Source organism: Zonotrichia leucophrys, chromosome 1, assembly GCF_028769735.1.
Source record: "Zonotrichia leucophrys gambelii isolate GWCS_2022_RI chromosome 1, RI_Zleu_2.0, whole genome shotgun sequence".
NCBI classification, from domain to species: Eukaryota; Metazoa; Chordata; class Aves; order Passeriformes; family Passerellidae; genus Zonotrichia; species Zonotrichia leucophrys.
Genome location: NC_088169.1, coordinates 99,894,670 through 99,909,244, shown reverse-complemented (window position 1 = coordinate 99,909,244; position 14,575 = coordinate 99,894,670). Strand labels below are relative to the sequence as shown.

General features: G+C 43.0%; 1 protein-coding gene across 2 annotated transcripts; it reads left to right on the top strand.

Annotated features, from left to right (window-relative positions):
* The first annotated feature begins 2,323 nt into the window (after positions 1 to 2,323).
* PCNP (PEST proteolytic signal containing nuclear protein) lies at positions 2,324 to 11,247 on the top strand. Of its 2 annotated transcripts, none has more exons than XM_064725177.1 (5): positions 2,324 to 2,453; positions 5,827 to 6,047; positions 7,934 to 8,008; positions 8,465 to 8,520; positions 9,434 to 11,247. In XM_064725177.1, exons 1-5 carry the CDS (start codon positions 2,399 to 2,401, stop codon positions 9,561 to 9,563), a joined length of 537 nt encoding a protein of 178 aa, XP_064581247.1. In that variant the 5' UTR covers positions 2,324 to 2,398; the 3' UTR covers positions 9,564 to 11,247. The 2 variants fall into 2 exon arrangements, with proteins under 2 accessions (XP_064581247.1, XP_064581256.1); XM_064725186.1 differs by lacking the exon at positions 2,324 to 2,453 and adding an exon at positions 5,620 to 5,803 and having other exon boundaries at positions 5,879 to 6,047; positions 9,434 to 9,704.
* The last annotated feature ends 3,328 nt before the right edge of the window (positions 11,248 to 14,575 follow it).

The following is a 14,575-nucleotide window of genomic DNA, read 5'->3' as shown; positions in this document are numbered from 1 at the left end:
GATTGGAAGATTCACTACCCCAACACTGCCCTTCACTGCCTGTTGTGAGGGGCAGGGGCCTGCAGGCATGGATCACCTCTGGCACAGGGAAAGACCTGGTTCCTTTCAGCTGTGTGTGGTTGGCAAGTACACAAAGCTTCACCCGAGGGTGGTGGTGTTCCAGGTGATGCTTGAGAGCTGCCTTCAGCTGCCTGCGAAGGCCTGAAGTGCAAGGACTGGCTGTGTGAGTGCGTGTGCCTCACTCAGACTCTCTTTCCTCAAGGGGGGAAGAGACAACAATGGAGCTACATAGAACTGTGGAATGGTTTGGGCTGGAAGGGGCCTCATCCAGATCCAAGAGAGAGACTTTGGAGATGTGGGTGCCATGCCCCTTCTGTCATTTGCTCTTCCTCCACACACACAGCCTCTTCTGATCTGCAAACTGGCTTGCACATGGGAGGTGGTGTCACTGCTCACTTGAACTCATGTCACAGAATGTGAAAAACGCCAATCACTTGTTTTTAAAATTTTAAAAGTAATAAAATGGTTAAAAAGAATAGTAACACAATTAGAGTAATAACAATTTGGACAAATTGAGTTAAGACAATATGAGACAATAAAACCAAAGAGTTTTGGACGTCCGGGTACCTTTTTCTGGGCATCACGAGCCCGGAAAAGGACACCCGTTAACAGAGGATTAACCCTTAAAACCTGTAGCCTGTTGTATATTCATACAGCTCATACATGATGCATAAATTCCATTCAAACCCAGGATTCTCTCTGGTCATTGTCAGCTTCTTCCTTCTAATCCTAACTGCGCCTTCGAAGCGGGAAGAAGTTCGTTTCTTCTGATAAGAGGGCAATAAATTCTTTTTCTCTTGAAAGATTTAGGTGTCCTGTGGCTGCCATCTCCTTTCTTTTAAACAAAGCATCTTACATAGCATAGTTTCTATTTTAACATCTTTATAATCTATAACTATATTTAACACAGTACTTAAGAAAATTAATACAGCATTGCTTTCTAACACAACACATATAATATTTATTTTAATATTTGTGAAAAGCCAATCATAAAATACATGCATTTTTCACGCTTAAGTAGTGTGTTACATATAGTTTTATGTTATAAAGATGTTAAAATAGAAACTATGCTATGTAAGATGCTTTGTTTAAAAGAAAGGAGATGGCAGCCACAGGACACCTAAATCTTTCAAGAGAAAAAGAATTTATTGCCCTCTTATCAGAAGAAACGAACTTCTTCCCGCTTCGAAGGCGCAGTTAGGATTAGAAGGAAGAAGCTGACAATGACCAGAAAGAATCCTGGGTTTGAATGGAATTTATGCATCATGTATGAGCTGTATGAATATACAACAGGCTACAGGTTTTAAGGGTTAACGGGTGTCCTTTTCCGGGCTCGTGATGCCCAGAAAAAGGTACCCGGACGTCCAAAACTCTTTGGTTTTATTGTCTCATATTGTCTTAACTCAATTTGTCCAAAATGTTATTACTCTAATTGTCTTACTATTCTTTTTAATCATTTTATTACTATTAAAATTTTAAAAATTTTAAAAACAAGTGATTAGCGTTTTTCACATTAAGAGAATTAATACAGCATTAATTTCTAACAGAACACATATAATATTCATTTTAATATTTGCAAAAGGCCAATCATAAAATACATGCATTTTTCACACAGAATCACAGACTGGGTAGGTTGGAAAGGGCCACAGTGGTCAGCTGGTCCAACCTCCCGAATCAAGCAGAGTCATCCCAGAGCAGGTGGCACAGGGTTGCATTTGGATGGCTCTTGAATATCTGCAGTAAGGGAGCCTCCACAGCCCCTCTGAGCTGCCTGCTCAGCGCTCAGTCACTGCACAGGAAAGAATTTCTTCCTCATGTTCAGGTGTAACTTCTGGGCCTCAGTTTCTGCCCGTTGCCTCTTGTCCCATTGCTTGGCACCACCGGATCCTATTTCTTGGCGCACCACCTCCACCCGCTTTAGCTATTCATACCCACGGCGGAGGCAGTGAGGCGATGCTGTTTGTGAATCACGGCAGGCATCATTAAACCACGCGCACCGAGGAGGGCGCGCCAGCGGACGCGCTTCCTTCGCACCCCCGGGACGCCGAGGCTCAGGGTGCGATGCCGGCAGTGCCGCGGGTGGCTCTGATCCCCCCGCTTTCCCCGGGGGAGGGAACGGAAGCCGTGCCCACGTGCGCGGCGGCCCCGGACGGCCGTCATTCAGACGGGCGCCGCTCGGCGCGCTCCCGCTGCCCCCGGCGCGCTCCCGCCCTTCCCGCCGCGCCATCCCCGCGCGCCGCAGGGGCGGGGCCGGCCTGGCCGCGAGCGGGGCCTCGCGGGGGCGGGCCCGAGGGGCGCGCGTGCGCGGCGCGTGAGGCGGCGGAGGAGGCGGGGGAAAATGGCGGACGGCAGAGCCGAGGGGGAGAAGGCGAAGCGGCGGCAGCCCGCAGGAGGTGAACACGTAGCGTCTCTCGCCGCGGAGCTGTGGGGTGGGAACGGGCTCTGGGCCGGTGCAGCGGGGGTGGGGCGGTCCGGGTGTGCCTCAGCCGGCCGTGAGTTACCCGGCCCTGCGGGGAGAGTGGGTGGCCTGGGCCTGAGGGGGCTGCGCTGGGGGAGAGGCCAGTGGCGCCTGCTGGGCTCGGCCCTACCGGCGCTTTGGTAAAAACACACCCGCTGCTCCTTGGCCGGGCAAATGCGCTGTTTCTCTCTCGTAAAAATGCACGGAGTACTTGCTCCGTGTTCTGAGAGAAATGTGACTGTTGCTGTCTGCAAGGATGAAGGTAGAGCCTTAAAGATTAACTTTCAACAGTTATGGTACCATTTCTATAAATGAATGTTCACTCTCAGTGAATATTCTTTAATTGCAATTTTAAGCATTTGGGGATTTTTTGCTTGGCAGCAATCTGTAAGTTTGCTGTTTGGTCCTACAGTATTTACATTATTACTGGACATTCCTGTAATTTTTGCAGTATTTGGTTCGAAAATTTTAATGTTTCTTTTCTTCTTTCTTCCCTTAAAGCTGAGAGGACAGTATCGTTGCAAAGATAAAGCTTTTCTTTCTTGGTGTATTTCCTTTTTTTTTGTTTGTTTTAGTTGGGTTTTAGTGGGTTTTTTTTTGTTTATTTTCATATATCTATAGAAAGAGTGCACTTCTTAGATCTGTTGAAAAATTAAATCAGGCTTGTAAACCAATCAGGATAGCCTCAGCATTGAATGTTATTTCTCATAATTGCTGACATTTGAAGAGTATTGATTTTAGATAGTTCCTTGACTCTTGCTTCTCTGTTGGGCTTTGGTGGCATTTTGGTTTTTATTTTTTGGAGGTGGTATTGGGTGTTTTTTTGTGTTAGTAATACAGTAACTGGACAGCATCAGCCCATCAGTAATTCCTACTGCCCTGTGTGCTGAAACATGATCTGAATGACTTGAGGTACCTTGGCCCTAAGGACGAATAGCTGTTCCCTGAGGATTTTTGAAAGCAATTTGCAATTCTTAGCTTTTGGGGCTTATCTGAAAATTAATTTAGCTGTGACTGGTTTGTTCCCAGGGACAGCAGACCCTGAAATGCTGTGCAGCTGGCACTGTCACTGCTGTCACCTCAGCCACCTGGGCTGTGGAAGTGTCCCCTCGTGTGGCTCGTTGATTCACATGAGTAAAACTGGCTGTGAAGGAGGACAACCTTCCATGTCTGCAATCCATGGGCAGGGCACTAGCCAGTCTAGTTTGGAAATAGTGCTGGTGCTTTCTGGAGGTGAAATATGACCTGCAGGAAATGATAAAGCAGCCTTGAGATCTTGGAATATATCTATGGGCTGGCAGGGGAGGTGGTGGAGACCTGTTTAATGGTTAATATGCCTGAGTTTCTGTTTCCTGCAGAAATCAAGCAGCACAGCAGCTCCCTCCCCACCTTCCCCAGTTGTCCTGTGCCCCTGACACTCTTGACAAACAGCCAGAGTGTTTCTCTCAGCAGTCTGGTGTTCATCCTCTGGCAAGCCCAGCAGAAATAGCGCTCAGAATGCAGTGCTGCCAGGAGCTGATTCTGAGAGAGGTGCTCTTTAGAGTCTGGTGAGAAAACAGATGTTGGTACATTGTATTAGCTTCATCTTGTGCCTAGCAGTATTTGAGAATTTTCACTTGAAAGAAGTAAGCTGTAGCAGTAGTGCAATAACCTTCAAGCTAGCACTAGTCTAGGCCCTGCTTCCCTGTGCCCTGAATTTTGGCTGCTATTGATTTTGTGTATTATGGAAAAGAAGACTTAGCTCTGCAATTCCAGCATTTTTAGGGTCAGTGAAGCTTCCACCTAGCCTTGAACCAGTTTCTGGTGTACTGAGGCTGCACTTGGAGCACTGTTTAATGTCATTTTATGCACTAACTATAAGGATGCTCTCATAGTCTCTGCAGACTGCTGTTTGGTAAACTCTGCTAAGATAGCCACCAGTACCCAAGGTCACTTGTGTAAATTTTGGTTGTTTCTCTTTCCTCCTTTGTTTTTCATTTTTATATCTATATTTTCTGGATCAAATTTCTAGTAGCATTTTTTAATACAGTCAGACTGATTAAAGTTACATTTTTTTTTTTGTGATCTGCCCTGAATGATAAATCCATTTTGGTTTCAATCACTTATTGTTACCTGCAAGAGTGGGGTAGAATTCTGGTATATTCTGCTGCTTCTGATTTGGGACATAGCAGACAAATATCTATATATAGATTGAGTCCCTAGTTTTTCTCTTTCCTGATGTTGTTTGCTTCTTTTTTTTTTTTTTTTTCTCAGAGCTACAATCTTGTTGGCCCCCAGTTCAGACTTTCTTCTCTCCCATTGCCTCACCTTACCTAGCAGCTTTTTGCGTTAGCAGTGCAAAGAGCTTTTCCCCCGATGGTCGGAATTTGCGGTGCATGGAAGGTGCTGTTCTGCATTTGGTGTGATGAGGAGCCTGTGCTAGCTCCAGTAGCTTTAAACTGCTGCTGTGAGCACTTCCCCGGCCATTCCTTAGTGTGGGTTTGTTTTTCCCCCTCCTGCTGCTGCAGTGCCTTGCTTATGGCAGCAGCAGGGCAGTGGCTTTTTGCTGAAGCATTTGCTCTGTTCAGTGTGAGTTTTCCAAGGACACCTTTGTCCTTTGGTGTAGCTGAAGAAGCTGGTTTTATAGGAATGGAAGTGTTGCTTGAATGTTTTTTCTCTGGGGATCACTGTTCAGCTGCTGTGTTTTCCATGGCTATACAGAAGCAGAAAAGAGGAAATCTATATATTTGCTTTTTTAGTGCTGATTCCTTGCTCAGCAGAGCTTGGCAGATTTATCACAGATGAGATGCGGACAAGCAGTGACTTGAAAGATGATTGAGCCAGCCGGCCTCACTGTAGGCACTCCCATGGTTTTAGGGTTGTGCCAGACAAGCCTAGAGACTGGCATGGACATGATTTTGTAGAAATTTAGTAGAATTAATTTTAACGTAGATTATCTGCTCTAGATTTGGAATTGGGATTCCAATTATGAAAGCTTATCTGTGGCAACTTAAAAAACTTTTTAAAAAGAGTTAGTCATCTACATTTAATTTACTATGTGAACTTTGACTTCCATACTAAATAAAGAAATGGTGCTTCAAGATTGTTTTCCTGGCTCATACAAGAAGTTCTTTACAAGTAGTGGAGTGCTTGCAGTTTCTTCTCCTCTTTGTGTTTTGCTGTCCACTAAATATACATTGGTGGAAACTGCTGTCACTAAAAACACCTTACCTATTGCACCCAAAGTATAATGCTTTTTGAGGTTGCTGCTCCCATCAATCTGCTCAGTAAAAGTAGCTCATCTTGGTAAGTTGTTTCGACTTCACCAGGACCTGAAGAAGAGGCAGAAAAACCTGTGAAAACTAAGACTGTTTCTTCCAGTAATGGAGGAGAAAGTTCGAGTCGCAGCGCAGAGAAACGGGCAGCTCATGAAGAAGCTGAAGACTTCACCACAAAGCCTGCTCCTGCCAAAATGTCCAAGTTTGGATTTGCCATAGGCAGTCAGACAACAAAGAAGGCATCTGCAATATCCATCAAACTGGGAGCAAATGTAAGTTTACTGAGGGCTTTTCATTTTAGGGAAACTGAGGGAAAAGGGAAGTGCTTTGAGGAGGCTTCCTTGCAGAGGAAACCTGGAATTCCCGTGGGGGTAACTTGGGTAAAGCTTAACTTGGCCAGCTAGTCGTGCATGTGTAACTACTTCAAGGTGATTAATAACAGGTCAGGAATCATAAGCCTTGATTGAAATGAACTGTAGATATTTGAAGATGCAGAATAATTTTATAATGAGATTTGATAAATCAGTAATTTCCTGAGGGAAATGAGGAGACTTGTTAAGCTGTTCAGGCTACTTTGAAATGAGTGCTGGGAGCTTCATTGCATAGGATGCTTAAAGCTGGAAGAAAGCATCTAGATGGCTTAGTAGGTTGTCTTCCACTCCAAAGATCTTAATTTAGCATGGGAAATTGTAGCATATTTCCATGACTTTGCCTGTTCTTTGCAAGGTCAGTGTGATTTATTAGTGTTTAATGCAGGTGATGGGGCTTTGTTACATAGGTTTCTGAGAATTCTGATCCCCTTGATTGTCCAGCACAAGGTATCCTTGTGCTTGTTCAGATGGGAATCTGATGACTCTGTACCTCCAGATCAGTCCTCCCCTGGCTTGGCCAAGGACCAGGCAGGGGCTGCCTCTGTTTAATACAGTTCATTTCCATTTCCCACCTGTCACTGTGATGGATACCTTGTAAGTAGCTGTCTGCACCAAATTCAGACTGTGATCATGAAAGGCCTGCACTGCAATGCCAGCATTTTAGAAACCTACAGAGGATTAAAAAGATGCTCTGTTGTTTTGACATGGAAAGGAGATGTGGGCTGGCAGCATTCTAGGGTATAAATGCAGCCAGGTCAGCTCAGACTTTGGGAAAATGGACAAAGTTTTCTTCTCTGGGCCTCTGGCATGCTTCAGTTTCTCATGTCCAAAGTGGCAATAAATTTGGCTCAGGATTTCTGCTTCACTCAACTTAGTGGGTGACAGTGCTGAAATTTACCTGTTTCTCCTCAGCCATTTTTGCTCCCCTAGGACATTCCCCATTCCTTGGGAACAGAAGCTTTAAAAATGGTGTGGAATTGTGCAGTATCAGTGAGGAACAGCTGTAGGCAGTTGCATAAGGGCTCTGCTGCAGTAGCAGCTTCTAGGAGTGTGTATTAAAGAGTTACCAGTAAAATGGAGAAAGCATTGTGTGTGATTGATTTAGTACTATAGTAGCAATCTGTTACTAGCTACTTGTTTTTTTCACAGTGGTGTTGAAGTAACTCTTGGTACCGCTGTTGTAGCACATGTAACAGTTGTGAGTTTGACAGCTTCCTCCACTTTAAATAGAGGAATAAAAAATTAAAAATAAAATAAATACTCTTTAAAGGAACTTATTAATCAGACTGTGTGCTAGATACTGATAGTAGTTTAAAAGCATTGAATTGTTTTAAGCCAGAAAGCTGTGACATTGTTAAAATAGAAGAAAATAAACTTATTCTTTTGTTTCTGATATTGATGGATAAGAATATCCCAAAAGAATAATGGAAGTAGTGACACAGTAAAATTTTGAATACCACAAGGTGTTCAGGTTCTGTTTTAATTGTTCATGTCATGCCCCAGTGGCTGAGTACCCCTGCAGTGTGCTAGAAAGTGAAGACCTGCATGTGGGGAGTTGTAATATGAGAGGGCTCAGCTTGCTGCTCAGAATGATCACACATAAATGAGCAGTCATTTTCCTTTGTCATTAGAGAATCCTTCATGTGCTTGATTCAGACAAAAACTTTTCCCCTGGTTGCCCATTTCAGTGAAGATCTTTGATTTAATTTTGCCAAAATGCTTAAAAAGCCAAGGGTAGCTTTTTTGATTAGTAGACTAATGTTACTTGTGCATTTTGTCTTTTCCAGAAGCCTAAAGAGCCTGTTCCAACCCTGGCTCCAAAAACCCTTTCTGTAGCAGCAGCTTTCAACGAAGATGAAGATGTGAGTAATAAGCCAGTGATGAGCACAAAATATCATTGGTGTGGTAGGCAGGGAGAGTGGGTTATTTATGGTTCTAACATAAATGTCAGGAATTTTCAACCTAGAAGCATCTCTTTTGGCTCTGATTAAGAATGCACAATAGCTCTGTGTTGGTTCAAGAAATCATTAAAATGTTGATAACTTCTCCGTGAAAATAAGATGCACAGCATAATTTGAATTAGTACTTGCTTTCTCTAGGCTTGATTAGGGGGAGGCCAAGGAAAGTTGTGCTTCTGGGTTGCTGAATATTTTGTTGTCATATTACTGCTCCTTCTCTCATGGAGCTGAACAAAGGAGTTTGTGTTTTGTGCTGTAGCTGTGCAGGACCTGCAGAGTGTGCAGATGCCTTGGCTGTGCTGCAGGGCAGAGTGCAGCCTCTTGTCCCTTGTCAGGCTCTGACCTCCTTTGTCCCCGCAGAGCGAGCCCGAGGAGATGCCCCCCGAAGCCAAGATGCGCATGAAGAACATCGGAAGGTAGGGCAGCTTTGAGCTCTGCTGTGGACCAGGGCCAGTGGGGAGCACCTGCCCAGCTCAGGGCACATCCTGAGGGTGCTTTGAGAGTACAGGGAGGCAGAGTAGGTTAAAGGAGCATTTCAATTTTAGCCTGTCATCCACAGACTAAAAGTACTACATTTGCATTTGAACTTTGAATCTTATTTACATCTTTTGAGGAAAAAAATTGAGTCTGCATTAAATAGAAGCTCTTTTTTTTCCCTTTTTTTTTTTGTAATAGGTAGGAATTCCCTTTTGTCTCTACCTTGTATTTTTCTGATTCTCCCTTTTATAAATTCCCTTGAAGTAGGTAGTCTGATCACATTTTTAAACTCATGTGCAAGTTGAAGATAAGAATCGTCTCTCAGAAAGACAAAGAATTGCTTCTTTGCTTTATAATAAATAGTATAATTCTTCTGCTTGTCACAGATTTGAGATGGTAAGGGACCAGTCCTAAAATGAGTAGGAATCTTTTCAGAGGAGGCTTCACTTAAATTAGGGATGAATTTTGAGAATTTGTATTTCAGAGGTGTTAATCATGATAGGCTGCTTTTAAAGTCAGTCACTCTGAAAGTCCTCTAGTTTGGTGATTTTTCCTTTTTTCTCCAGTAACAAATTTAGATCCTCAGTTTCTTAATCTTCGAAGCTGGCAGCAGTTACTGCCACTGCCACGTCCTCTCTTGCCCCATCTCATTGCTGTATTTTGACATACTGGGTACAGATCACTTCTGTGGCCAGCTCACAGTTGCTAAAAGTGAGGGCTCCTGATGTCACAGAAGGAAATTTGTGTGGTAGAGGGCAGACTGGGCTTGAAGTTGGCATTTTCAGTGTGAGGTGGCACAGTCTGCTGTAGTTGAGCTGGCTTTCTCAACTGCTCTTGTTTCACTTTTCACAGGGATACACCAACCTCAGCAGGACCAAATTCGTTCAATAAAGGAAAGCATGGATTTTCTGACAACCAGAAGCTATGGGAACGAAATATAAAATCTCATCTTGGAAATGTCCATGACCAAGAAAATAACTAAATGATGTGGATTACAAGTTGGGTGTTTTGGGGGGAGGGGAGGGTGTAACATTAAAGGAACAGTTTCCTTTTTTAAGAATGGTATGAGACTATCTTTGGAGCCACTTTTTTAAGACTTTGAGTGGTACACTAATAAATGAGTTTGAAATTAGAGGTAATTTATGTTTTGTATACAGATTTCAAGGCATTTGCTAATTTTGTAGTTCATGTGATTAGTTTCAAAAGGTTACAGATAATAAAGAAATTGGAGTGGTACCTTTTTAAGATAATTTTTTTTGTCAGTGATTAAATAAGGTGGATGAAAAAGGTTACTGTCTCTTTAATCAGGTTAAAATTGAATGCTCTTGCATTCTCACTTCTGGCTCCCTCTTCATAACAGGAGAAACAGCTGACTCCTATGAATTCTGCTAAAGAGAGTGAGCATTGTCTTGTACTAGGAAGTGTTACTGGACTATTACTTTGAATATAATCTTACACAGGAAATAGTAAGAACTTGGATTTTTTTTCTCCCTGCAGTCACCTTTTGTTAAGTCTCTGCAAATAGGAATTATGTTGCTCTGAGTGGCTCTGGTAACTTAGCTCTGATTTTGTTTAAAACTTCATGTAGGGTGTGTAACCTTCAGTGGCCTGTTCTGTCCTAAGGAAATGGGCCTTGTCTGTATATTAGATACAGTCTGTAAAGAATATTCATTACAAAGGTAAATCAGTATTTTCAGTGTGCTCCTTTTAAATCATTAGCCTTGAGTAGTGCTTGTTAGCATTTCCTAGTGGTACACAAAAGCCACCACCAAAAATATGAGCTAATGTACATTAAGCTTCACCTTTGATTGAAATATTTTTCTTTACTATGCCTAGAAGGAATAAAAGCCACACCAAAAATCAGTAACTCACTGCTTAAGTATGAAAAATCTAAGATGCACTTTCCCTGTCTTGCCATTTAAGACAAAATGCCTTGATGCCTATGACCTCAGTGGACACTATCAGGTCAAAGAGTGCTGCATCTGCAGTCCTGATGTTCTAACAAGTATCAGCTTCAGAAATAAAACTTGACCTTTCCCTGTCTGTCTTCCTTTTGCAGTGATTTTCAGCAGTGACATGAATCTGGTCAGTTTATTTCTTAGCTTCCATACTGCAGGACAGTGCTGGGGGATTTCAGTGCTAGTAATGGCCATCTAAATTTCAGTCTAATTTAGATTGTGTATTTGTAAAAACATTTTATTAACAGAACTGGTTAAATAGAACATCATCAACAGCAATACCACCACCTGCCCCACCAGCAGCACCTCCCATACCCCACATAAGCATAAGGTTCTTTTTAAACTCCAATACCTGATAGTGTCAACACTAAATTAATTTCAGCTGGGAAATGGTTGTAGCATTCAATACATTAGTTGCTTTCATCCTGCCTCTGAAACTGTCTTCTTGCTAAAGTTGAACTTGCAAGTGCAGAAAGGAAAGTGCATCTTGAAATGTATTTTTTTATTATTATTATTATTATTTTAGGAAAGCTCTGACCACTTAGACTTTTGAGTTTGTAAGTTCTAAAAATATTTTTTTGTATTTTTGTATTGTATGTGTAATCTCTTTTCTTTTGAAGTCTGATGCAGTTGAATACCTGTAACTGTTTTCTTTTAAAAGCCTTGTTATAAACTTAACATAAAAATGTATACATTATTTTTCTTTCATAGCAGAAATACTTGGTTTATTTAAAACACACTTTCAAAACTGATTTTCAGGACTTCCAAAACCAATTTGGGCATTACTGGAACTAGGCAAGACAAACTTTTCACTTATTTTCATCACATGTGGTTATGTTTGTCTAAATAAATCCCTTTAAGATAGTGGTAATCCATAGTGAATAGCTATTTTCTTGTGCTCCTCAGTAGCTGGTTCATGCTATATCAATCACTTGGATAGGAACAAAGCAAAACAGAACTTCAAATAAGAATGACTCAGAGATCTATTCCTTGTTTTCATTAACCTACCACTACTTTCTTTCACATCTTTGTCTGAAGTAGATGTTCATACCAGAATCTCCTTGTACTTCAAAGTCATTTAGGAAATTGCTAGGCAGAAGAGCAGACATGCTATGAAATACCTTCCATGCAACTGAGAGAGCAAAAATTATCTTCTTAGTTCCATAGTCAATAAATAATCCCAGACCCTGTGAGAGACTGCAGAAACTTCTGTATCTCAGCTGAAGGTGAGCAGTGATCCTGCCTCACCTGGTGCAAGTGTTCTCTTCCTTCTCTGGGCTTGGCAATCCAGCAGGATTGCTTCAGTTTCCTCAGGACTTGATGTCAAACAAGCTGGATTTGTGTGCTGCTGTTCAGTGTCTGACACTTGCAAGAACAAACTGACTGGTCTGAACAATATCATCAAGGTGAATGTTAGCTGGGATTAACTTGGAGCTGTAGGCTCTTTTAGAGTAGTCATGGTTTTGTATGCACAGACCCCTTTTTTTGTTGTTCTTGGTGTGATTTTTGGTGGGTTTTTTTTTGTTTTTTTTAGTTGACTTGGCTTTTTCTTTTGTAAGGATGTTCCAAGAATCCTGAAACTCATGATAAATGATCTGATTAGGTGAAGTGCTGAGACCTTGAACTGCTCAGTGCACACGCTGTGTGTGCCTGGCAGTGGTTGAAATGCCAGCTTGTGTGGTTTTGTCCCGTGGGGCTCCTGCTTGCTGAGCAGGAATTGGCCCTGAGCAGCTGCAGAGCACTGCTGGCACCAGGGGAACGTGTGAGCAGTTACCCAGTGACCTTCTCTCTGCTGCCTTGCAAACAGACCCAAACTCATCTAACTGTATTGAAATAATAACAAAGCCCAACAACCTCCTCCCCTCAAAAAAACCAAACAAAAAACAAAAGGCAAGAAAAGTCCCCTCCCAAAAACTCAAACCAGCCCCACCAAACCGTGCAGTGAGCTGCTGATGGCCATGTTTCAGGCAGTGCTGGGTGTGGCCCCTCACCTAAGTTCATTCCTTTAAAGCTTCTCAGAATGAAGATTTGATCAGCAGGAGGGAGTCCCCAGCCTGTCTCTAAGGTACCTGAGCGGTGCCACTTCCCAGCTTGTGCCCCATTGGAGATGACCCAATCCTGGCATTCACTGAGCTCTGTGCAAAAGCAGCTGTGCTCCTGGGAGCACCAAGGCAGCTGCCACAGCTGCCATGGGGCCTGGAGAGCTTCCACGGCTGCCAGGTTTGTAGAGCACCCCTTTGTCAGAACTCACTGGGCTCTGCTGAGCTCTGTGTGCTGCCAGTGGCTTTTCCAAAGCTGGCTTTCCAAAGATGCTTGGGAGGAAAAGTCAGCTTTTGACAAAATGGCAACTTCTGTTCCCTGAAGAGGCAAACAGGTTTTGAGCTATTGGAATTCACTGGTGTCACTAGTACTCTGAACAGGTTGCTGTAAGATAAGATAAATCTGTTTGAAGAAACTACAGGGTTTCAAGAAAGCTTTTTGTCAATTTAGTAGCCTTAAAGGGTGTTCTGCAAAGAGGTTTGGCTTTTTTGAATTCCCTATATAACTACAAGTTGAGGAATGCTGAGTAGTTCTGCTCTTAAGCTCCAAAAGGGAAAGTTATGTTCTAAACTCACCAGAATTTGTTGTCTAGTGTCTCTGTCATGACTCACTAGAACACCATAAATATTGGATAATTAACAGTTTGCTATTTTACTTTATCTTATTAACACATCCCTTATTTCTTCTGGTTAGCAAAAAGATCTACTGTTTTCTAATTTTGAAATACTGGCATCTTATATAGTACTTCCATAGGAAAGCTGCTCATGTTTAATAATGTGGAGCCATTGCTTGGGGGTAGATGCATAGTTATCCATGGAATTAAAAGCTGGGAACATCAACTTGTTACACTTTAACTCTGAACACAGCATGTTCCATTTGTGTTTGCAGACTTGCATTTAGCAGTCTGCAGTGGTGGGAGCCCAGGGTTTACTGCCCAAACCTCTGCACTTTGTGATGTCTGGGCACTCCAGCAGCAGCTGCCCCTCAGGGTGGCTGGTAATCAGAGCATGGACTTCCTGATTCATGGAACATGGTCTGGAAAACCTCTGCTTGGCGTGTGGCTCAGTTCCTAAATTTGTTTCTTGGGAACAGATTTCCTGATGAGATGGATATGCAAAAGTCTCTGTGGTTCTGTAGGAAAAGTTCCACTGAAACTTGAAGTCATGAGTCCATATTGATGTTTTCCTGGGAGTACAAGTTATTAATCTAAAGTTAATGCAAGTTATATTAAAAATGTAATCATCTCTACTTTTCTCCCTCAGCATCCCCTAATTTGTAAAGATGGTAGTTGCATGTCAGGCATTGGCTGATGTTACAGAATCACAGCAGTGCTTTGGTGACAGAAGTGTCCCCACTGACAGCAGCTGCCATCTCTACAGCTGCAGGCACAGAACAGCTAACTGTGACAATCCTGTTCGCATGTGAAATTTAAAGCCATGACAAGAAGAGCTTACACTACTCCACCTCTAAAAGCACCACCTAACTCAGCAATGCTGGGAGGTAGGGCACTTGTTCCCTGAGGAGAGACAGCACAGAACTTTGCCATTGGGAACAAGAAAATCTTCCTTTCTGCTAAGTCCTTCAAAGGTCACTGGAGAATTGTGAGGGTGCTCCCCAAGAGCCCTGCACTGGAGGGTGACTGCAGTGACCAGGGCCTCTGCCTGCAGCAGCTGGAATTTTTCTGCAGGAGCACAGGCCTCGGTTAAGAGCTCCTCCAGAGATGCTGGGGGGGTTTCACCACGTTGTTGGCCACAGCTGTAAGGCTGGCTCCTGAGTGTTAGCATTATACACTGGTGCTGCAGAAATTCATGGTGCTCCCTTCAACAGCAAGGAATGACATGATTGTAACTCCTGTGGAAACAAAGGGACAAAATATTGTCCACACATCACTTGGCTGCTGTGCATCTGTAGTTGCACCCCTGTGGAGCAGTAGCTGCTCCACAGAGCCTACCTTACTCCTTCAGCACTCAGCCTTTTGAAACCCCCACTTTTCTTT